A 24,865-nucleotide genomic window follows, 5' to 3' on the forward strand; every position below is an offset into this window, starting at 1 on the left:
CATTTTTTCCCTTTAATTACCAGTTAATGAAACAATGTTCAAAGATGCAGACTAAAATCCAGACAAGTCATTCAAATTTATCCTTTTATTATTTTACAAAAAAAAGATTTTTCTTTCATTCTTGAAATTCTTACTCTTAGTGATAAAGACTTTAATAGATATGAACAGACCTTTCAGCATCAAGGACTTCTTTAGTTCAATTGTCCACTTATTGCAAAAGGAACTTTTTCATTGAGCTTTTTTTTTAAGTTAATGGAGGCTTAGCCCTTCAAACTGTACGTGCATTCCTGAACTGTTTTCAACATAGCATAAAAGAGTATTTTGCTTTTGAGTCAGACTAAAGAGGAGGCAGAGAAATTCTTGTTTATGTGCTTTATTAACCAGCATTTGTTAGAGTTATACAAGGTGCAGGTCAGTATCTGTGCACTGAAACACAGTGTACCTCTGAATATATTCAATGATTCAGTGATTAACTGTGAACGTTTACCATGTACAATATAGTAAATCTGATTTTTGTTTGATGTTCTTTTAATGAATTCAGAGGGATTGTGTTGTTCTGGAGGCTGCACAGCGGCTCGGTTGTTAGCATCATAGCTAGAAGATCCTTGGTTTGCATCCTCGCCTCCCTGGAATCTTTCTGTGTGGAGTTTGCATTAGGGGTGGGAATCACAGAGTACCTCACAATACGATACATGGCTCACGATACCGATACTATCATGATACTGCGATAATCGATGTATTGCAAGATGGTCACACAACGATACATCATGATATCTGTAACTGAAAAATACAAAATGCCTGTAAAAAGGACAAATTCAGTATTTATTTATTTACTGCAATTTGGTGTCACTTTCACTGGAGTTGACACAAGTTTGGATGAACCACTGAACAAAAACTGCCTATAGTCTCGCCATAGGCTTCTTTTCCAAACACACTGACTGCAACTTACGACTAATGTCCACATGTGACAGCACATGAAGAGCTGGAATTGCTTTTTTGGCGAAATATTTTCTGCTTGATATTTCATACCATGGTTCATGTGTGCAGCATTTTTCCACACCTACAGGGCGTGTGATTGGAGTGACCGTTCTGACACCATTATAAAATCTATTGGTCAGATCATGGCGTCAGGTTATCATATTTCACCCCTAGATCACTCCCTATTGAGAACACTAGGTTATCATTAGGTCACGTTTGAACATGTCCAGACATGTTCTAGCTTTTGCTTCAGCCCCCCTGCGCATTTTACTGCTCTTATTTTGTGATAGATTTCATGCATATTACACCTTTATGTCCTGTTATGTTTCTATCCATCCATCCATCCATTATCTATACACCGCTTAATCCTCACTAGGGTCGCGGGGGGGTGCTGGAGCCTATCCCAGCTGACTCGGGCGAAGGCAGGGGACACCCTAGACAGGTCGCCAGTCTGTCGCAGGGCCACATACAAAGACAAACAATCACTCTCACATTCACACCTACGGGCAATTTAGAATAATCAATTAACCTCAGCATATTTTTGGACTGTGGGAGGAAGCCGGAGTACCCGGAGAAAACCCACGCATGCACAGGGAGAACATGCAAACTCCATGCAGAAAGATCCCAGGAAAGCCGGGACGCGAACCAGGGATCTTCTCGCTGCAAGGCGAAAGTGCTAACCACTACCCCACTGTGCAGCCCCGTTATGTTTCTAATGTAGTTTAAAAGTTATAATAACTCACATATACACCATTATGTTTTGAGTACTCCATGTATCACTTTCTAAAAAGCATGTGAACTGTCTTTACACCAAAAACATGTTTTACTTTATGATCTTCTAGCTGTGTGTGTGTGTGTGTGTGTGTGTGTGTGTGTGTCTTCCACAGACATACACACAATGTCATCACCAACATCAGTGATTACTAGAGCCTTCATTATTAGGTAGTTCATTCACGTGTCTCAACTCTGTTCTTCAATTTTAATAGCATTTGCCATAAATATATAATCTTTTACTTTTAGTATATTGCATCAAGAAAATATTACACTACACAACACACTCTTAAAGGTTAAAAAGCAACACTGCAGCACAAACAGTAATGCAGCAATTACTCTAGAGCACAAGAAAAAACATTTATTAAAGACAGCATTAAGCTCATATTTATAAAATTATATTATTATCAATGTGCAACATAACAGCTGTAATTCTCAGTCCTGAGTGTGTGACGTCTCTCTTCTCTGGCAGCCTCTAAATGGAAAACAAAGAATGAAAAATCTGAATATATCTGGGTTTTGTGTTGTTTTTTTTTATTTATAGCTGGACTGATGGTGAGGTGAGTATTGTGTTCCATCTTTGAAAACACGAGTCCTTAGATTTAACTGAATTAACATCTAAATATCTTTTTGTGTAAGACACATTGTCATGTACATAATGGTACATATGATGTTCAATTACAGCAAATGGTAGAAAAATAAGCCTCTCTCACATTTCTTGTTACAAAATAAGCCTTTAAGTTCTGATAGGAACTTAAAAGCAGGATTGTATTTAGTTGGGGTGATTTGAGGGACATCAGTGTCTATCAGTTTGTTTTCAGCGTTTTTGTCATGTACTGAAATTAGTTCTCTACAAAACATTACAGGTCAAAATGACTCAAAACATGCGCACACGTCCTCAAGCCAAACTTACAAGGCAGAACACGCATGGTCCGTAAACCATGTTTTTACTGTAGGAGTCCTCATCGTATTCGTCTAAAGCAAAGTGGAGACATTTTTTCTGAGTCCAATTAACCGTCTCAAAAGCAACTGAAGTATAGACATTTCAAAAGAATCTAATCTGCTGTAGATTCAAGGACATTTTAAGAACTAAAGTAGTCCTCATAGCTCTACGTGCATCTAACACATTGTAGACGCACTTTTTAATACTAGTTGGTTTAAAAGGAAGCAGAGAAATGTTATGACTGTGTTTTATTAAGCAGGTATTAGTCCTGCTGTTCTACAAATGTTCACACACATGAATGAAACTTATCCAAAAGGTTGTATAACAAAGCTTAGTTTGGAAGCGTTAAGTGCGACTGAGAATGAAGTTCTGCTCAGTATCATCACACCTGGAACACCAGGAAGTTTAAAAACCCCACAGTGATGATGCTCTGTTACTGTACCCACTCAGAGACTAACCGTCTTTAACTTTCACGCTTCCATTGCCAAAATTTTTAGGTACAATGGCCAACTTCTGACTTTTTTGACGGTAACTGTAAAAATAAACAGGTCAGCACTCTGTTGTTTTCCTTTTCTCCATCCAGTGAATGAACATTGGGGTTTGGGTGTCAGTGTTTTTGCAGAAAACTTGCTGATTTCACCATTAATAGTATTTATCCGGACCTCGCAAGCCAACAGTCACAGATGAGTTTGACAGTGAACCAAACCACAGGACCACCGACTACTTTGACTGTAGCCTCGAGCCGACTGCAGAGGTCTGCTGAGCTCATTTCTTCTGTAACGCCACACCGACATGCTCACTGTTTTTCATTTTCTAATTGGTACTCTTCTGACTCCATTCAAGGGATATTTTTTGCCCCTCTGGAGCCACAAAAGACACATTTTTCACATTCCCCAACACCTGCGAACAGGCTTTGATGTGATCCCCCTCCTAAAATGAATCCTCAACTCAGTGAGACTCTGATATTTCAGCACAATGTGGATAAACTGTTGAATCGCCAAGTCAAGGTCCTTTAAGTAGAGAGCTGTTAGAGCAAATCATTATTTTCATTTCAGAACTTTAAGACTACTTATACATGTTGGCTTTGAATTTAAAGTTTATTCTTGACCTCTGTAATATTTTGAACATTTAGCAAACACAGGAGGAATAGACATCTGCTAAGGGATGGTTTGTGATATAATATTAAAGCTCCATAACAGTTCAGCTTCTGACCTGGACCTTGAGGTGAGATTATTTTTACTTCTGGTTAATACAGAAATGATTTTGAATTGCAAAGATGACATTTAGAGATGAACACTTTCACTTGAGTACAAAAAAAGCCTGATTTGTATTCTCATTTTCCCCCTATTTAGAAGTTATTAGTTTGATAATCTAAATGAAAAACCATTTCATTTCATTATTCATACTGCGTGTGGGCAGAAGTTTCAAAACCACACAAGTTAGTCCAACTTCATTCCCAAAACAGCGGCAAATGAGTGAAAAAACACTGAAGCGGTTCATTAGTCATGAGCTTAGTTTAGCCTGAGTGTCACTTCAAAGAAAAAATAAATATTATTTCATCTCTGAAAATGCTGTTCACTCTACATCAGTTATTTAATATCAGTATCTGCAGCCACCTCACTATTATTACACACAACCACGTGGACCATGCAGGTGATCACCTTCAAAATGTCATCTTTCCCAACCATCCGGTTTCCTTACACGCTTCATAAAAGTCATCAGCTGAACGAGAGGAAAAGACAAACATGACCTAAAACACTGTGAATAAAAACAGCTTGATGCACAAAAAGTACAAAATGTTTATGAGAATGGAACTAAATACTGACATTCACGATGAACAGAATATTTTGATGCTGGCACACAGCACAGATGTACAACTTACATGTTATAAAAGTCCAGTTAGTGAGTAGGAAAGCAGTTCTTTGGTATTTTAAAACACTGATGTTTTCCACCTGCACTGCACCGTAAACAGGACATTTATCTCATGTGACATGCAGCAGATTCTAACACGAAATATTAGATAGCTGATAACACGAACAATGTTATCATGCCGTAAACATTTTTTTTTTGCAAACATCATTATCAAATATGTTTTATACAAAATACTCTAAAGTGCTTCTTGGGCATCATTAGAATAACAAGCAACCAAGTAGCTTCTAGACAAAGAGGTTTGCAGTTGATCGTCCAACAACATGCTTTAAAATCAAGGCAAGAGTGGCAAGCACATTCAAGCACGTTAACAGCACGCTCACCGCTTCTATTGTCCACAGCAAATCTGAAAATATTTCAACTATCTAAAATGTAATTGTCCATAACAGTACTCAGGGAGAGATTAGGACTGAAGGGTTGGCGTCTCATTTTCCCTTCGTGCTTTTTATCTGAGTCAACAGTAGATGGCAGCAAAGTAAAACTAAATACTCGGCAGTATCTAGGACAGTCCACAGTATCAGAGACTCTTTGGTGTTATGCATTAAAAAAAAACAATCAGTACAAACAGTTCATGAGAGTAAACAGAGATCGTGATAAAGAAATTGTTGGCATGCCTGCCAAAAAGAAACAAGACACTGGCCTGCAAACATCTGGCTGAAGCACATCTGCATAGAAAACCAGCCTGGTGTCACTGCTGACATGAGACCAGGCTTTTGTCTAATGTGACAGTTTGCTGCTACGTTGACGAGGCAGTTCTCAAAGATAAAGTGCATCAAGTTGGTCAGTCATAACCCAAGTTAAGGAATTTAACTGCAGGATCAGTTTTCCAAAACATTTTGTATAAAGTTAAATTCTACAGCAATGATGATTAGACATTCCAGCAGTCTAAAGTCTTTAGACTGCACTGACTGAGGCCTGTTTTTTTAATTACTTATAACCAGTTTGTTTAACTCATTCTCAACTAGAAGTACTGTAGTTTCCACATAAAACCCACTGCACAAATATTTGGTAGACAAGTAGACTGCATAAAGTTGCATAAGCAACTTAGTGTCTCTTCTTTGGCCTGTGTATGAGCACATCATGCACATTAGCAGATCTACCTACAGTGTCATCATAAAAGGTAAGTAAACATTTAGAAGGTGCTTGTGCACATTTACAAATGGTAATAGGATGAAAACACTCCAGCTAATGCAGTCGTTAGCCACAGATTTAATGGCATTTGGAGTCATTTTCGGGTTAAATATTAACAGCTGGGGTCTGCTGATAGTCTAGATGAGTCTGTGTGCGATATGCTCCTGCAGCCAGAGCAGTAAAGGCTGGAAAGAGCTCGGCCCGTCAGCCTCCATGGACATCTGCAGCAGTACCTCTTGTAAAACAAACAGCAGGGGCAAGCTCATGCTCAGCAGCTCATACAGAAATGCATAGTCCTGGGCGTTGTCCCTCAGGTGGCCGACGAAGGCCTGTGCTGCACTGCGCACACGCTGGGACAGATAACTGGGAGCGTTACAAACAGCACGAGTCACACTCAGAGGTCCACTCAGCTTTTTCCTTATGAACGAGCTGAAGCTACCTGAGGCAGCTGCACTATGCAGGTCTGTCGGACAGCTGGTCTGGGAGCTTTCTTCATCAGCAGCACTTTCTTCCTGAACTCCAGAACGATTCTGAGACAGAAGATGAGACAGGAAGAGAAAATCAGGGATTTGTGATAATTATTGTTAGAACAGGTTGAAAAGCCTGCCGGTACTCACTGAGCGAAAAGACAAATTCCTCCGTAGGTTTGTCCCATTGTTGCGTTGATCAAAATGAAGTTTGCAGTACAGTTTCCCTGTAAGATTGCAGCAAATGTTAATGCTAATGTTTGCACTGTGTATTTGATGTGTGGCTCATCCGTTTGAAGACACGTACCCTCTTCAGAGTGGAAGGCCTGAGCTCCCTGTCGCAGTGCAGAGCTGCAGGTGGAACAGCGAAAACACTCCCTGTGGAAGTAGAGGCCCTCGGCACAGACCCTCTCCACCATATAAACTCGCTTCTCACACAAGTGACACTTATCACCTGACTGGGGAAACACCCTCCGTACTGAGCTGCCCTGAAAACAAGAAAAATACAGTGAAGACAAGCACTAATATTGGACACCTCATTAGAACCGCTGATTGTAAGCTTCCATTTCAGTGATCATTTCCTATTAACTTAACCCATGTACCTGAATATTAACAGAAACAGCAAGCCACTGAAACAGCTGTACAGGGCATTAAAGAATTGAAACTACTGCTGGTTGTCAAACGGTAAAGTTGGTGCCCAGATAGTTGAACTGGTTGAGCGGGCAACCCTTAAACAGGAGCTGGGTTTGGTTCCAGCTCATGGCCCTTTGCGGCAGGTCTTACCTACTTTCCTGTCTGCCTCTCAACCTTTCAAATAAAGCCAAAAAAGGCAACTTTAAAAAAAAGGTAAAGTATTTCTAGTATTTGTCTGACAAAAATATTCTTCAAAAATCTCATTTGTAAGAAGTTTTTTGTAAATATTTAATATGTTTATTTTTCTTCTCTCGCAACTTTTTAAGTTTTTATCTTAAATTTTATTGTCCATGGGCTGCACAGTAGATCGGTGGTTAGCACTGTCGCCTTGCAGCTAGAAGACCCCCGGTTCACATCCTGGCTTGGGCCTGAGATCTTTCTGTGTAGAGTTTTCATATCTTCCACAGTCAAAAAACATGCTCAGGTTACATTAGTAGACTGGCGACCTGTCCAGGGTGCCCCCTGTCTTTGCCCTAAATCAGCTGGGATAGACTCCAGCCCCCTTGTGACCCTAATGAGGATAAAGTGGTGTATAGATAGACAATAAAACCCATAGACGGATTTTATTGTCCCAAAGTCTAAACCGATTTCCAACTGTTTCCCAGGAATCAAATTTGATCCAAATATAAATTCATGGATCACAAGTGTGTACCAGGAGTAGCTCCTTCATATTAAACTAGTGTAAGTCTTGCTGTAACATCTGGCTGTTGAGCTGCAGCAAGCTGTTTAGGATGGGTGGAGCAGAGAAACCCACAAAGTGCCACCACAAGAACACCCACTGCTTCTCTGTGAGGACTGCTGCTAATTAAAAGCACACGGGGCAGAAACGGCAGTTAAAGCAAAGCTGTCATGCAAAGCACAATGCTGTCAATGATAATTAAGAAGATACAGGACAACAGTGCAATAATTTGAGCCTAAGATGCCTCTTTTTGTACTTTATTACTCCTTTTGCTGTCAGGAGGATTTCTGAGTGATGGCTTTGGGATGCAGAAGACATGATGATCGTCACACTTTTTCCTTAGGTTTTAAAAACAAGACAAAATAATGAACAAAGGAGAAAACCGGCTTCATGCGGCTCTGGTGATCCCAAACATGACGTGTTTCCACATGCAATAAACACACTGTGAGGCAGGTAGCGCAAAACACAGAAGTGTGGGGTCTCACATCAAGCTTCAGATAGTCACCTTGAGAAGAGCAGAACCATCTGTCTCGAACAACCCACTAAGGTGAACAGCTTTTTCCTTAATACTCTTTGCATGAAACTCTCTAACCTGTTGTGTCTGAGCTTTCTTCTGCAGGATGACACGGAGCAGAGGAACAAAAGAAAAAGTCGTCAGTCTCGCCTCCTCAGTACGGTGAGACACATTCACACACCAACAAATGTGGACGTCCGTGTGTGCATGTGTGTGTGTGTGCGTGTGTGTATGTGTGCAGCCCAGACATAATTAGCTCGACTAATAAGCACTTAATAAGCACTGCACTGTTAAATGATGAAAGAGCTTTTCTGTTCTACTTTCTCAATAAGAAGTCTGATTTGACAGCTAAGTGTGCATTGTGGAGAGGAGAACAATAGCATCGCTGTGTGGAAAGAAAGCTGCCTTATTACATTAATTTCACACCCGACTTGATGTGGTTAATCATACCGTACTGGAACGAAAAACTGAGACAGCCACGCAGTCCTGGCAGAGAAATCTGAGGCAAGTATGTCGGTTTAACCAAAATCAAATTTTAAAGCACTTAATGAAAAGGATAATCGCAAAAATTAGGATCAGTTTAGAGTAATGCTACGCACAAAGTTGCACAGTCTGAATGCCGATAACAAGTGTGGGAAACAAAATGAAACCTTAGAGGAACAGTTCATTGATCCTGTTTTAATTCAAGAGTTAAAGTAAACACTAGTATGGAGTCAAACGGTGATTGGAAGAGGGAAAATTGGGAAGTCCAGATCTGCTCAAAATAGTCATAGAATAATCGGTTGCTCAAATGGAATTCTGAGATAATCAACCCCGGATGAGTACCAGAGGGTTGGCTAATAGGGGCTACGCTGGGTCAGTCTGCACTGGCTACTGGGGGATGCTAGCTCCCACTTCTAACGGGTCCTTTCCATGGAGATATGAGACATCAATATGTTTACAAGATCAGTAGAAGGAGATGTCTGCTGACAAATACTGTTTTTTTATTGCACAAAAAGAGGCAATTTTTAAAGTTAACCAAAATGTATATCAAAAGATATGTTACTGATGTTATAAAAACTACAGAATCACTTATTTTTATGTCAGCGCTTGCAATAGTGACATAGCTGACAGCGAACAACCACTTACATAATTTTGTCTGTCATCTGTATTTGAAGAGATTTCTCAAAACAGATGCATTTAAAACCAAAGCATCTCACTCATCACCATATTTCTTACCAAAAAAAAAACTTCAGTTCAACACTAAATAATTCCACTAAGTGACCACTTCTGCAGTACTTAACTGAGCCAATGCAGGAATGCACTTGGTAAATTAGCCTACTAGTAGACATAGACAGATTAATCAGTCGATCAAATTGCATTTTGAGATAATTGACACTGGTTGATTGCCAGAGGGTTGGTTAACTGGCTACTAGGGTTTGACTAACTACCACAGCTAACGAGTCATTTCTATGGAAATGTGAGACATCAATAAGTTTACAAGACTAATAGCAGGAGATGTCTGCATGAAAGACAGTTTTAAACTGCACTTAAAGAGAACAGATTTAGAACTAATTAACATGCATTTAAAAGGCATGTTATGGATGTAATATAAACAATGAAATAACGTATCTTTCTGGCAGTGCTTGCAATACTGATGTACTTGACAGTTATCTTGATTGACTATTTACATTATTTTGTCTGTCCTCTGTATTTTTTTTTAGAAAATTCTCAAAAGAGGTATTTTGGAAACTAATATATATCAAACATTATGATTTTCACATCAAAAAAATTCAGAAAACAAACTCAAAAACCTAAATAATCTGACAAAGTGACCAGTTTCGCAGTACTGAACTGAACCAATTCAGGCGGGCACTTGGCAAGTCTGAATAATCAAAAAAGCTTATTTGCAGACATAGGCCTGATCCTGCAGCCTGGCCCTGGCCAACCTGTCCCACAAGGACCCAGGCAGGCCAGTAATCTGCCTGTGTGTCCGTCTCAGCTCGTGCCAGCTCTGTAGGCCTGCTCTTGCCATTTTTGTCGGGCTGGATAATTAAGGGCTGACTTCACCATCTGACTGCACATTACACAACGCTAAATGTATAATCAGGACATAATATATCGTCAACATTCACTCTGGGGCCTTTCGGGGGATCAGAACATGCGACGACCACAATAGTTTAGAAAGAGGAAAAGAGACAGAAGTTAGAGACAGAAAGGAGGAGATGGTGTTCACCTCAGAGATGTGTTCGTCCACCTCCCTGAGGCGGTGGAGGATCCTTAACATGAAATGGATTGCTGACTGGCAGGAGTGAGGAGAAGCAGGGGGGTCTGCACTGTCAGGCTGAGGCTTCGTCTCAGTTTGATCAACATGTCTGAGGTTCACTACAGAAAACGGATGCTGAGGCTGGAGCTGGGGTTTGGGCAGAGTCTTTGGAGGCAGGCGGACTAATTGCTCTGCTGCTTTTCTGATACTCACTTCAAACTGGAAGGGACAATACACATGTGAGCTCTTAAAACCTCCTCATCAAGCAATAAAACAATGACGTTTTATTCAGTCACTTAAACACCGTGGATAGTTTAAAGAATCATGCAGGTGGTGTTTCAGTCTATTAACTATAAAGTACAAATTCTTCACAGTGCTGGCAACCAATTTCAAAGCATAGCAAGTTTTCAGGTTGATCTCCTGCCCTCTTGGCAGACAGAGTCATGCAGACGCTGCATGAAAATCAACCTGAACATGTAATCCATTACAGGGTCTGTCTGCCTTATGTTTTCTCAAAGTTATGTAATGATCTAATAGTAATGCAGCTGTGAGCAGGAACACTTTTTTACAATCTTTCCTCTTGTAGCAGTCAATAAGTCTGACATTTGACGACAGCCAACAGCTCAATCTGAATGAAAGCGACTCCTAAATTAATTAATAATGATCTTTTTTTTGACACTGATGTTTGCAATTTTGTTTGTATTATGGGTTTAGTTTTCTTAGCTTATGAAATCAGTGTTTTGACTTCAGCAATGCCATAGTTTAGGAAGGGGTGTTTTTATCTTGCTTGTAAGATTATCGCACCAATAAACTGGTGAGTTTTTGGATGTGTGTGTCTGTTCTTTGTTTTTCTCAACAACCATTCATCCAATCTACTTCACACTTGACAGTTGTGTTACTGGGAGCTGTAGAAAGTGCACCAGCCAGTATGAAATCGTTTAGATGATCAGTTTTTGAGAAGCGTAAGAAGAGATACATGAAAATAACAGTAGGTGACGACTGTAGGACTGGGACGACTAATTGTTGTAATCGATTACGACAACGGTGCATGGCAAAAGTGGCTGCGATTGGTGAAAGTAGTATGCACAAGTGATTAATAAAAGGTGAGTTTACGCTGCCATTGCACCAGATATAACACCAGTTGTGTAGGTTTGTCATTTTTTTTCTCTAAATGCAAACTGTATGCAAAGTTGTTTTGGACACTATCAGCTGTAACTAATGCTAACACATTCTAAATAAGCTTTTTGTTTCTAGACATATACAGTATATCATAAAGGGTGCAAAAATCAAAACAAACTACTACGTTGGGTATAAGATGCAAGCATAGAATGTAAGCCAAAACCACAAAAAAAACCTCTAACAGCTTTAAAGCATAAAATTTGACTTATTCTAACAATGTACACCTGAATCTAAAGTCAGTGAACCTAAAATAATAAATCAACAGGAAAGATGAATTAGCATGTAAACAACTCTCCATTATTAATGACATTTTAAAGGGTTTAGTTTCAAGGACTCCTTCTTATGCCTTTGGCTACCTGTGTTAGAGGAGGAGGTTTAGGCGGGACTGGAGGCCCGAGTTTAACTGGCAGACTCTCATTCAGGTCAACAGTGTGGAGCAGCAAGGACTTCTCACAGTCTGACTGAGGTTTTGAAGAAGGTTAGGGAAAGAAGCACAGAAATAGAAAAGGATGAAAAGATGCTAGAAATAACAGACAGGAGAAGACTGTAGAATTAGTAAAAGGAAAGTTTTGTCAGATTAAAACCACAAACCACTGTCTGAAATCCAGCTCACAACTGGGGAAACTTAAAACATATTTATGAGCCGTGAAAAAGGGCAAATATTCATTATAACTTCCCTTTCTGTCCTCAAAAGGTTTAAAATATATTTGTCTGAAAGGAGATAAATAAATGGATCTTTTCCTTTTATTTTAAATGAAAATAACCTTTAAAAAAGTTTATTATTATATAAATGTACTTAGATCCAAAAATAGTATTCATACAACAGCAAGTAAAACTTATAAAATCAAATCTACTGTTCCACACTTAACACACTGGTCCTGTGTTTCCTACCTGTGGTTTGCGGACAGTGTAGTTGGGTGTGCTTTCAAATTTGGCCAGTAACTGAGTAGCCATTGAGCGCACTTTATTTTCTTTGGGATCTCGTCCGTCTCGTACTGAAGAGCCATTACTGGACAGATTGGTGGCCTAAAGACAGACAAAAACTGAGTAAGATATCAAAAAGATCCACATAATGATTGGCTTTGCAGGGACAAGTAGTATATTCACAAACCTCCTCCAAATAACAGAACTTTCGCCTCCTTTTGTAAATGGGGTCTGTACCGTCTGACTTCTTCTCATCCTGAAAATACAGAGTGAAAGCATGAGAATAAATATGCACCAGTCACAAAAGGAAAGATTTATAACTCAAATAAAATTATTTAGACCCTGAAATACAATAAAATGTGCACTTACGACCCAGAAACAAACAAACTTGTCCTATTCAATGCATCAGATACAAACACTTCAAGCTGGAGTTACCTTTGGCACCCGTTTCCTGGGCAGTGCAAGATTGAGCACATTATTATTATTGCTCCTGACTTCCTTAGATGGATAATCTTCATTGTTTTCATCCACTCCTCTGGAACCTGCAGTAAAACACATGACCACATAAGAACGTTCGTATTTTCCACTGTGTACAGCCATAAAAGTCACATAACATCAATGCGTTATTTCCCTTATAGATGAGGAAAGTTATATGAGCGGTCTGGAAAAAGGAGAGTTACTGTATTTGTGTGGAGGAATGTTCCACTCTAACAATAAAGCTGAATCACTCGGCTTCGTGACAGAAGTTGGCTGAGGTTAAATGATACAACATACTACAGGTAGAGATGAAATAGCGCTTCTGTTGGCAGTTGTGTGTTGGAAGAATCTCAGACTACTGCTGTCAGTGGCTCCGGTACACATTCTTCTCATGCCTCTACATGAGATTAACAGGACTGAACGACACAAGTGACATTTTACAGAAAGTAAAAAATAAAAACCTTCTCTGTCTCTGGATTTTCTGATTATTTTTTTTGCTGTTCGCACTAAGAAGTAGCCAAAAGAGGTTTCAGTGACTATAACTAATGAAACAGAGCAGAGTGAAGTCGAGTGGAGCACCTGATGCAGGTAAAGGTGTTCCACGGAAGAGCTCGTAGAATTTGGACAGGTAGGCGATCATCTTCGTCTTATCCAGCTCCTCGTCGTCGCTCAGCTCCTTCGCAGATGCGAACGGTCGGATCCCAAATTCCCGTTCACTGATGTCAAACGCCAGCTGGAGGTTTGCAGCAAAGTCCTCATCATTTAATGAGTCAAAATCTCTGAAGTTAATGAAAAAAGACCAAGATTAAGTATGTCATGGCAAAAGAGTAAGGAAAATATAATATGTCATGGTCCTATACAATTTTATTTTTGTCGGTTTCTAGTTTACATTTACATCACTCTGCAATGCAGTTATGAGATTTTTGTGATTATTATTATTGTTTCTAAAATGCAGAATTTTCAGTGACATATTTATGTGTCTCCTATATGTTGAAATAAGATACCCTGAAGAATGTGACTGTAAGTTTGTAACAGATTCTTTCAGGTTGTTACATCCTGACAGAGACTTTGGTAATTTCATTTCAGAGGAATGACTTTACACTGACCTATATCTTACTCAATCAACCCTGCAGGAGAACTTGTTTCTCATATTCCAGCAGAAAATGGCAGCAAATTACTTCTAATGGTTAAAAAAAAAACAAAAAAAAAAAAACAGCGTTTAACTCTCTACCTATGCTGACAGTGTGCAGACAGCCATTAGAAGAAATGTAAAGATGACAGCAGTAACCTAGCAGCAGCACACACAAACACTGGTGTTGTTCAGTGAGTGCTTAGTGCTCTTTCTTTCTTTTTCTTTCTTTCTTTTCTATGAACCTGCTCCCCTCTCTGACGTCTGCTCTGATGACAGGCCTGCATATGGAGGAGTGAAAGGGGAAAAATGCCAGTGGTTCCTGGAAACTTGCAGGACCACATGAAATTGTAGTGGCATGTGCTGGGGTATGAAGGCAATAATTAAAGTGTGAGAGGATATAATTAGATTTGTAAATGCACTAATCTACAGTTGCACTCACTGAATTCATGCTGTGGAAGGCAGTCTGAGCCTGAAAGTGGAAACTAAGGTTTTGTTCTTTGTCCTGCATGAGTTGTTTTTCTCCACAGTTTCAGCTCATTAAACAGAAAAGGACATTATTTTGAATTAAATACAAGTCAATAATATGTTTTGTTGGATCCCCTTACGTACTTTTTTCAGCTGAGTTGAGTTAATAAACTTATTGGCGATATGCTCTCCATAAAAACAAGGGAAACGGGGCGCCCGTATAGCTCAACGCGTTGAGCGGGCGACCCATGTACAGGGGCTGGTCCCCGACGCAGCTGGCCCGGGTTCGATTCCCGCTCGCGGCCCTTTGCTGCATGTCTTCCCCTGACTCTTCTCCTGTTTCCTGTCTCTCTCACACTGCACCTATCCAATAAAAGCCGATAAAAGGCCAAAAAAATAACTTTAAAAAAAAAAAACAAAAAACAAGGGAAACGCACACAGCTGCACTCATCCGTTCGCACCCTTTACTAGTTTCATGTACAAAGCAGCTGTGTAAGAAGTCTTTTCCTCATCTATCAGCACTCTCTAAAGGGCCAAGTGTTTGAAAAGTATTAAGGAGACGGTGAAGAGCAACGCAGAAAACACACACAGATCAAAGAGACGCTTTCATGCCCTGCATATTTAACACACCCATGAGAAATGAATCTTGTCTCTCAACTAGAGAGGAAAGAAGGCAGAGGTATGTTCATGAGAATGCATAAGATTCTGGTAAATGTGCTGACTTTAGATGGAAAATGCAGCTCTACAGAAAAGCCGGCACTGACATTATCTGATGTGTGTTACGTACATCAGCTGGGGTTTGAACCTGTGGATTAGGGCACAGAGGGCGATGCCACTTTTCCACGAAGAGGTCAGATCTGTGACGGTCACATTCCTGTAGCCCTCCGTCTGTTTCTGGCACCAGGTGAGAAGCCTTGCTGGTCTGATCTCTGACTCTACAGAAGAAACGCAAAAAGGCAGATTTTTTTTATCAAAACAATCAAATTCCTAAGAAAATTCCTTGTAAAATCTGCCATGTAGGAACTCAAGAAGTTTTAACTGAAGACGATATGATGGCACAATCATGCACGAACAAACAGTGAGCTGTTAAATAAGGTCAGGATAAAAAAAGGTGGGAGTGGGTGCTGAGGTATGTACATGTTTCTGTCTGGACACGCAGCGACTCACTGTCTTCGGTGAATGACTGAAGTTAGATAAACACACAGCTCAAGGACAAGTAGCTCCACATACAGATATTGTCAAACTTTAAACAGACTTTAAACTATAATCACATTTTTCTCCCCAAATATGGACAAACGTTTACTTTTTGCCCCATTCATTTCATCTTTATACCGTAAATACGCAGGTTTCAAAACTATGTGAGCGATTGTTTTCTTTTTTAGCTGAAATACGGGGTCATTTTAAAGACAGGAACGTAGACTAATGTTGAACTTGGAGAGGGAGATATGTGTGTTTGACTGTTCCTTTCACTGCCTGGCAGCTCTTCTTTCAAAGCTTCCTCCTCTCAGTGAACCCACATGTGAAAACAAACCTCAGATCGTGACTTACTCCCTAAACTGAAGTTAATTCTGGTAACTTACTGTTTCTGGTAGACACTTGGGAAAGGAAAGGACGGATGCAAGACACAATATTCATACATTCATCCTTTCAGAAGACAGGAAACCCTATCGGTGAAATCGCTGCCTTAAAGATCACAGAGACGCGTCATCAGTAGTTATGCTTTGAGTAACACTTGCCTCGCCTGGAGAGATTGACAGGCCGCCGTATGGTAGCAGCACGCTCCAGAGAGCAGCTATGAAGCTCCCCGCTGATGTACAAGTGACGCACCTGAACCAGAAAGGCAGAGGAGTAATGATTATAATCAAAGACGTACGCAAAGTTGTGAATATTTATTAAAAATGAATCTGTTCTTGTTACTCCTTCTCACCTGGTGAGGTCTGACACATGAGGAGTTGAGGTTTGGGTATCGGGTTCCAGGGTCTATGGTGTACTGATCAAAGTTTTTGGCAATGTTTTCAGGTGTTGTTTGTGGCAGAAGTCGGTAAATACTCTCCCTGTAGAAACACAAATATCATTTTAACTGATAACGTAACTCCAGCCTGAGTGTTTAAACTCAGAAACACAGTGTGTGTGTACCTCTCTGCCAGCACCTCCAGAACCGTCCGACCCTGAGCCCAACTCTTCACCATCCAGGCTGTGTCAAAGGCAGCCAGGAAGCCTCTGGCACAACCTGTTCCCATTGGCCAGAAGGGCTGCACAGAAACACATGAAAATATATGGACATATAAACATATATATATATAACTGTGACTCAGTGTTCTGTCCACGAAGAGACAAAACAACTCTTTATTACTTCAAAGTATCAAAATCACATCTAAAAAAGTTGAGGTTAAAAGCCAGTTAGCAGCACTGAATATGAGTCTACATATGGTGGCCTGATTTTGATGAAAATAAAATGTGGTCTAATATAGTCACACAGTACATAATATACATGCACTGACACAAGCATCGCATTCCAGAGATTCAAGGAAAGTTAATTTAAAAAAGTAATGTTTGAGTTGTACAGTCTAGCATCAGTGATTTGTTATTAGAGGTGATGGGATTTCTGTGAGTCAAGATATCCTTTTTAAAAAATATCAAAGCACACAAAAGAAACCAAGATGAAAGAAGAAAAATAAGAGAGAAAAATGTGGATCAATAAGAGAAAAGGACAGATAAGACTTATCTAGGAAAACATGTTTTTAGTTATGATTCCTTTGTAAAGCCACAAACCAAAGATCTGGCAGTCAGATTTCTAATGTTTTTTGACACACATATCTAATAATGCCTGTCTGTGAGACTACACACATCAGGACCCCCATCATCATCATCATACACAGAGAGGAGGTGAAGCAACCAACAGACTGGAGCAGGAACATTAGTTCCAGTTGCCATTGCTGCAAAGGAACGCCATCTCCCATCTCCCAGACTCTTCACACGACATCATCTGGCCAGTGGAATTTAAGCTTTGAAGCCATGACTGCCAGATTGTGTAACAGCTCCTTTTCCCAGGCAGTCAGTGCCTGAGCTGAGCTCACGTGACTTTACTTAATCAGTCTCGCCCTTCCTTACCTCCAGCAGACTGTCACCAACCAGCGCCACCAGGAGCTGGTGTCCAAATCTCTCCCTGACCAGGGCGGCATTCTCAGAGGCGTACATGCTTGTGAAGTCAAACATTGCTACATCTGGCTGCCCAAGGTGGTTCATGGCAAAATCCAGCGTGGGAAGCTGGTAGTTGGTACCAAAGTCAGCAGCCTCTCGGGCGTAGCACAGAAGAGCTTCCTGGTTGACATTTTCACTGCTCAGCAGCATCTGAGTGTCAGTGTAATCCTATTGGACAGAAGCAGGCAGGAGTAAAGCAAGAGTAACGCAAAAGAGATTAATTTATATATGATCTGCTCCATACAAATGCTGCACACAAAAGAGAAATGATGATTGATTTAAATATGTTAATTCTAGACCTCTGAAGCCCATCCTATATCTGACGATACAATAGGGAAGAAGTAAAAACAAGATTAAAAATCAGGCTATTGCAGTTACTGGCAATCATTTTTCTTTAACTCAACACATACCAACTATTAAATTACAGAGCAGTAAATTCAACACCTGTATGTCACAATCTTAAAATTAAAAACACCCTGAAGATTTGGTGTAATCTGAAGGTCTGTTCTGTTTACTTATAATAATATTAACCCTTGGTAGTAAGCTACAAAGAAATAAACTCCACTGAAAATTAACTGTTTACTTTTAAAAACAAATTGGAAGCAAAAAGTAGAAACCAAGACAGTATGGAAAAAAGGATCCTTGGACCTGAAACATTCTGCTTACATTAATGACAATTCCCTTGTCCAGCAGGCTTTGTTTCTTGGCAGTCATGACAAAGTAATGTGTGTTGTCCTTGTAGTACACAATGTTCTCCAGATCAATACCTGCATGAAATGATATGGTTTCAATTAGGAAACGATGAAGATGTTTTTTCTGGGTTTCTATGAATACAAGGAGACCAACATTAGTGGTGAAAAGGAAATCCTGCTATTAAATTTACACAAATTTCAACTCAAAACTTTGTTGAAATGTCTTTATGTTTTCCACGTTTATTAAAAAGACAATTTTTTGATATTCATTCTCAAGTGTTGATGCGATGTGTAACTAATCAGACAGCGCTGTGGGCAGGACTGCATCAGAACTTAAGCAGCACATTTTAAATTTGCTTATTTCATTGAGAATTTTCAAAAAATCATATTACCCGTAATCAGAAAAATATTGAGCAGATCAATAATTAGACAACAACTAGTTTGAATATGGCCTCAATTCAAAAAAAAAAAAAAAAAGCACAAATGATACATCCCACAGTGGTGAATGCTTCTATTTTTTGTGAAGTGTTGTTGTGGACATTTAGCATGATCCATCAATCCAACCTCTTATTTTGTATTGCAGGAGGTTCATAAAATCACCCAAATCATTACATTAATGGTCACAGATGACATTTAGAGAAAACCAAACAAAAACACATCTTTACTGTTAAGCAACCCCAGTCAAGAAAAGTATTTCTGTTTAGGAAATATCTTTGTATTGAGGATACTGTGCAGAATATCCCCATGTTTTTGGAATGACCCACCTGTCTCTTCTTTGAGGTCCAGAAAGAACTTCTGGTTGAAGATGAAGGCCACTCCGCTGATCTCCTCCACCTTGGCCTCTGCAGTGGTGTTCCTGTTGATGAAGTTGGCCGTGATGGCGATTGCCAGTTTACCCCTGAACTCCTTTCTTTTAAAACCTGGGAGAAATAGAGATGCAGAGGGAGAGAAAATGAAATGCAGACGCTGATCTTCCCAAGCAAACCCGTCCTATCAGCTTGTCGCGCAAAACCAAAGGAAATCTAGCCTTAAACCATAATTACAAGGCAGTTATTTTAGGATAAGAGGCAGCTTACCAAGGTGAGCCTTTATATAGCCAAGGGAACAAAAGCCATGTATTGCGAGAAGAACTAGAAGCTAAATCATTTAATCAATCATCAGACTTAAGTGCCTTTTGCTGAATTGACCTCAGGACCAAAAGCAGTAAAGGGCCACTTGTGTGACACTTTAACACCATACAACAGTATTTCATGTTAATGATGTATTCATGGGATGTGAGCAAAAACAAATCTTCAAAATAGATCCTCCAATATTTTCAAGGAACCTAATTAAATCTTCAAAATAATGAAGAAGCCCAATAACTCTCTTGATGTCTGTAAATTGTATCTGTTTTTACAGGAATCAGGGACACAGGAACAAAAATTCAAGGGTTCTTTAACTGTTAACTTCCACATCCCTGAAAAAACCAAAATCCTCAGGCAGACGTCAAAAGAAGGTTCATCGTTTTACTAGTAGATTATCAAACTGCTTTATAAATGCGTAAATGAAGGACTTACAAAAAATGTCACTTATTCAAAGGCTGAGAATTCATGAAGGCTGAGAGAATAAAGGAACTGGCGGCTTGCAGCAAAGTAATGTATGAGACAATGACAGTAGAGAAGTAAAGGCCTGACTCCGTGTGTTACAACCCCGGCTCGGGGGGGCAACATAAACAGTTGTTGGTGGTAAAAATCAAATTATTTATTACAGAAAAGGTTGAACAGAAATGTGCACGTTACTATACAAACTGAGGCAAAACTAAGGAAGAGGGCTGGTGGGTGCTGCTCAAATCAAAGAAAACATCAAAACACAAGAAGAGTTCTCATAAGGAGAACTTAACACTACAATCGCGGTGGGAAAAAAAAACGGAACAAAAGGCTCACTAAATGGGAACTGACAAAACAAAACTTACACAGGAGTCAGCACCCCTAATCCTGGTGAAACCTAGACAAAAGAAAACTACCTGTAATGAAATGAGGCTGTATCAGTATTTAATTCTAACCCTGGCCCAATTCCTACCACACAGTCTATCTTGCCTCAACCACACAGAAACACAGAATGACACGCTAGAAGTCAGCTGCCTCGTTCAGTTGAACTTCCAACGCTTTTAAAAGAGTTGCCAGTTTTCGGTTGGTCAGCCTGGTGAGCGCCGCACCAATCACAGGACTCCTGGTTGCAGTCACACCTCTGCCGTCGTGGTCCAACCAGGGAGTGGGGATCACACAGCCCTATTTGCATAGCCACAACATATAGTTAAAACACACACGGGGTAGGAGGCGCTGGCCGTAACACCGTGCCGCAGCATCTCCGTACTGTCACTGTTAAAACTCATCTGTCGCTTAATTGCTCTTTTCCAAATGCAGCAACAATCAACAGAGTGCAGATCTGACTGCGTTTAACTATGTTACAGGCCACAAAAGTAGCACAAAAGCAGGCTGACTGCAGGGAAAAATCATTTCCCCCTGCCTCCTTCATAATTGGGGAATGAGCTAAACGTCTTGTTCTGGCCCCGAAATGCCCTTTTTAGGAATAAGCATGTGATGCGAATTGGTTGTTAGATGACAGCATTTTTAAGAGAGAGACTGAAACAGTTTGAGAGATGGAGCCGGTCCAGCGTGAATGCATCAGCTGGTGCCCCAAACCTCAGCGCTGATCTATTTATGTCCAGTGCTTTGGCAGCTTCATGTGCAGAATTTCCCTTTGGGAGAGATCGATGGCTTCAAGATTACAAAAGGTGAGTTTCATTTATAGCTTTAAAACAGAGATAACACAGGACAAGTTGTTCACAGTAAGAGTCCAGAAATACTCCTGTGGGATGGATCGGCTACATACTGATCAAGACCTGTGACTCAAAGCTTCACATGAAGTATCTGCATTTCTTTGTCTGTGCTGAGTTTAATTGGAAACTTATGACTGTTTTCATTTCTTTGGTTGCTGCTTAGTATTAAAACAAATTGGGAGTGGCAGCAGGTTCTAAGTTTGTGTAAAGGGAAAGCAAAGTTGGATTGCAGCCTGTTCCTGTATATCCAGCCCTGTTGTCTGATTTAAAAGTACAGTACATGCTTGAGGCACCTCTATAGTTGGGCTCTTTTGTTTGCTGTCTTCTCACCTTCCAGAGTATTTCTGCGTCCGTCAGCCCCCACCACCACGTCAAACTCAAAGTTAGCCACAGGGTGATCAGCAGGTCGGATTGCAGCTCTCCACCCAACTCCTGAAAGTACAGACAAAATCTGAGAAAGGCGAAAAAAAACACATAGTTCAAATCCTAGGGATATTCCCCCTTCAACAGCCTACATCCAACCATCTCTCCTTGTTGGACACACTTTACCACCTTCTGTGTTTATGCACTTCTAAATTTGTCAGTACAGGGACAGTAAATGATGAAAACGAACAAGTTTACTTGAGCACTGTTGCTATTTTGGGTTGCTGTGAGACTATTTTTGTTATGATGCCAACAACTGAGCGCAAATGCAGCTATTCATTCAAAATTTAGGATGCAGGAGGAAAGTTAAACAGCAGCTGCAGAGCATCAGCTTGTGTTTTTATACAGATGACAATGTATAATGCAACATGAAATATAGCTGCACGAAGCAGTGTCGGCGCTGCAGAGGTGTGAAACCAGCACAGTAACTGCTGGGAAGTGTGTTGTGTAACATCAGCATGTGGAAAATGCATTCCATGATGTCAAGGGCACCGCTAAGTCCGTCACTGCAGAACAGGAGGGATAAGTCTGAGTCTAAATTTAGGCAAGGCTCTTGTTGTTATCGGTGCATTGCTATCCAAGCTGAGGGGACCACACAACAGGGTGCTCAACATTTTCTTCCTCACAGCTTATAGACCAACGTGGGATGAGAGGTTCAGTCATTTACAGTGCTCAGATGAAAGCTTATCTGAGCCCTAAATGTAATTTTGCTTAAAAACAAAGGAAATTATGTTTATTCACTTGTATTACTATGATAAAAAGAAGCTGTATTAAGTTGGAATCCATCTGAGAAAGCTAACTAACAGGGCAATCAGGCAAAATGCCCCACCTCTTCTAACCACATTGAAATATGATAAAAACAAGATCAGTGCCAATGTTTGTCTCTTGTTTACTGGTGGCTGTCAAGGAAATTAAATACTGCAGGATGAGAAGACTCTTGTAACCTTGAAAGCGAGCCGAAGCTAAAGAGTAGGAGAGTGATCCTCTAGGAAGTTGCACAGTACATCTTTATAAGCTTGCACAAAATAAATCAACAGTCAGTGGATGAAAATAAAAGCGCTATAAATTTATTGTTTGGACATGTAAGGACAGAGAACGTGTGGATAAATACCTTCATTTTCCTGATCCTCTGGAGGTTCCAACAGCTTGACAAACTCCACGTTGATGTGAAACTCCACAGCAACGATCAGAGCAACCTTCAGCAGGATGAGCTGCAGCTGCTGGATGCCTGTTAAACACAGACACACAATAACGTTTGTACACAGACAGAAAACCCTGACAAATGTGTTTTGTTATATATCATCCTGACAACACTGACAGAACCTGCTTACTGGTGGAAAGTTTATAAAGAGTCATATCATCATTAGGTCCTATATACAATATAATTTAGATTTTTGGTCTAAAATAATTTTCCAGAAAATTGAAAAAAAGCATTTTTCCTGCATTGTTTTCCCTATTATCAATAAAATCATTAATGACTAATTTATGTGCAACAAATGCTTAAACAGTGATACACTTTTATGCAAATATGCAGCAAAAAAGTAACATATTGTGCAAGTCCATTGAAGGGTGAAAGAGAGCACCATGCAAGCCATAATGTTTAGTTTTAGTGTTCTATTCTGTATCATGTCCTGTTTATTTTATATGTTCTCTCTTGCTTTATTTTAATTTTGATGTCATCTTAATTCTTCAATCCTCTAATTTTTTGATTTTCAGTTTCTAACTTTTAACCTTCAGTCTTATTCTTAAATTTTTTAAACTGCCTAGTTCCTTTGAGATGCATGCTAATCTAGCTAATTATTCATTTATCTTATTATCATTTTTCTGTTTATTGTATTTAACTGCTCTGCCTTGTCTCCTTATGTCTTCCTTGATTGTCTCTGTTTGCATGTTTTGACTGTTGAAGCACCTTGTGAATGCTGTTCTTAAGGGTGCTACATAAATAAGGTATTATTATTATTAGATTGTTGACAATTTGGACACCAAGTCTCTCAAGATTTTATGGATAGACGGATGGATGGGTTTTATCAGTTCTAAAGAGACAACATAGTATACAGCAGCCAAATCTCACAAAAATAAACGCAGCAAAAGAAAAATAATCTAAAATGTTAAATAGACCTACATCTGAAATGTAACATAAAAACTTGGTAAAATATTGGCAGACCAAACTCTTAGACTGTATAGTTTTAGAGTTCAATAAACACGGTACACTGGAGGAGATCCTGGTTTGGAGATGTGATGACAGGTCAGTGAAAAGCAACATCTGATGGCCTGTTTTGTTTTAATAAAGTCAGACACTCACTGATGTGGTCAATGGCCCCAGCACAGAATTTTCCATAAAACTTTTTGGCCCCGAGGCCCCGCAGGTCGTGAATGGTGTAGGGCCAAAGATGGAGCACATTGTTCCTGGAGAAAGAGTCCCTCTTCTCGATCACCACCACTTTGGCACCCATCAAGGCCAGTTCAATGGCAGTCCGCAAGCCGCAGGGACCTCCTCCGATGATGAGGCACTAAATAGCAGAGAATGACAAATTGACCTCATTACCGACACAAGGCACAAGAGCAACGAGCTACATCATGGTAACATCTTTGTCATATAATAACAGAAGGCTGAGAAGTTCCTCGCAGAAGAAAAATAGCTCATATCTGCTTTGTTTATAACATGCCCGGGAGCTTTATAACATCTCCATATATCATGAGAGGCAGCAGCACTTTACTGCCCCATTGAAGCATTTACAGACTGAGTGTCTCACTTGGCAGAACAGACACTGATTCAGTCTTGGGATGACTTGTCTGGGCCACCTAGCGTTGTGCGTGGTGAGGATTGTTAGTAAAACACGAGGAGGGAGTTTAGACATGCCCAAAGTGGTGCATTTATCAGAAAACTGCCCTGAGGGATGTTTGTGAACAACTTCCACCAGCCTAAACCATCTCTACAACCTTTACATATCTACGGCGTTAATCACAGAACCAGCCTCACCCAAAAATGCATGAAGTCAGTTCACTAAGGTTTCAGCGTCTGTCTGAGAATGTGTGGTTCAAACATGACATCATACTCTTGAATGATAGATGAAAAAAGTGACACATGTGTGCTGGCAAGCTCAGTTTTTCTTTCCCTTTTGAACACATTAAGAGGCAAATCTGTGCAGAGAGAAGGTGTGTGTGTGTGTGTGTGTGTGTGTGTGTGTGTGTGTGTGTGTGTGT

The 24,865-nt window shown here is 40.0% G+C and overlaps 1 protein-coding gene across 10 annotated transcripts in view; it reads right to left on the bottom strand.

Annotated features, from left to right (window-relative positions):
* Window positions 1-24,865, bottom strand: part of mical2a (microtubule associated monooxygenase, calponin and LIM domain containing 2a) — a 56,911-nt gene that overhangs the window by 18,185 nt on the left and 13,861 nt on the right. The window contains exons 3-25 of one of the 10 annotated variants that reach the window (XR_004847579.2): window positions 23,964-24,171; window positions 22,773-22,889; window positions 21,569-21,670; window positions 19,185-19,340; window positions 18,395-18,495; window positions 17,639-17,896; window positions 16,664-16,779; window positions 16,455-16,581; window positions 16,264-16,354; window positions 15,315-15,462; window positions 13,510-13,709; window positions 12,889-12,995; window positions 12,641-12,709; window positions 12,421-12,555; window positions 11,886-11,990; window positions 10,321-10,569; window positions 8,097-8,204; window positions 6,527-6,707; window positions 6,370-6,446; window positions 6,192-6,282; window positions 4,354-4,414; window positions 2,663-2,724; window positions 358-2,224 (exon numbers count right to left, since the gene is read on the bottom strand). Coding sequence is in view for 9 of the 10 variants with exons in the window: in XM_023273275.3 (XP_023129043.2) it covers window positions 5,890-6,282; window positions 6,370-6,446; window positions 6,527-6,707; window positions 8,097-8,204; window positions 10,321-10,569; window positions 11,886-11,990; window positions 12,421-12,555; window positions 12,641-12,709; window positions 12,889-12,995; window positions 13,510-13,709; window positions 15,315-15,462; window positions 16,264-16,354; window positions 16,455-16,581; window positions 16,664-16,779; window positions 17,639-17,896; window positions 18,395-18,495; window positions 19,185-19,340; window positions 21,569-21,670; window positions 22,773-22,889; window positions 23,964-24,171 (3,048 nt within the window). In the remaining variant the exon portion in view is untranslated. Of the gene's footprint in view, window positions 1-357; window positions 2,225-2,662; window positions 2,725-3,770; window positions 4,415-4,471; window positions 6,283-6,369; window positions 6,447-6,526; window positions 6,708-8,096; window positions 8,205-10,320; window positions 10,570-11,885; window positions 11,991-12,420; window positions 12,556-12,640; window positions 12,710-12,888; window positions 12,996-13,509; window positions 13,710-15,314; window positions 15,463-16,263; window positions 16,355-16,454; window positions 16,582-16,663; window positions 16,780-17,638; window positions 17,897-18,394; window positions 18,496-19,184; window positions 19,341-19,829; window positions 20,688-21,568; window positions 21,671-22,772; window positions 22,890-23,963; window positions 24,172-24,865 lie in introns of those variants that run through there. The other 9 variants (XM_055013092.1, XM_055013101.1, XM_055013093.1 and 6 more) reach the window with 9 other exon arrangements.

Source organism: Amphiprion ocellaris, chromosome 1 (assembly GCF_022539595.1).
Source record: "Amphiprion ocellaris isolate individual 3 ecotype Okinawa chromosome 1, ASM2253959v1, whole genome shotgun sequence".
Lineage (NCBI taxonomy): Eukaryota > Metazoa > Chordata > Actinopteri > Pomacentridae > Amphiprion > Amphiprion ocellaris.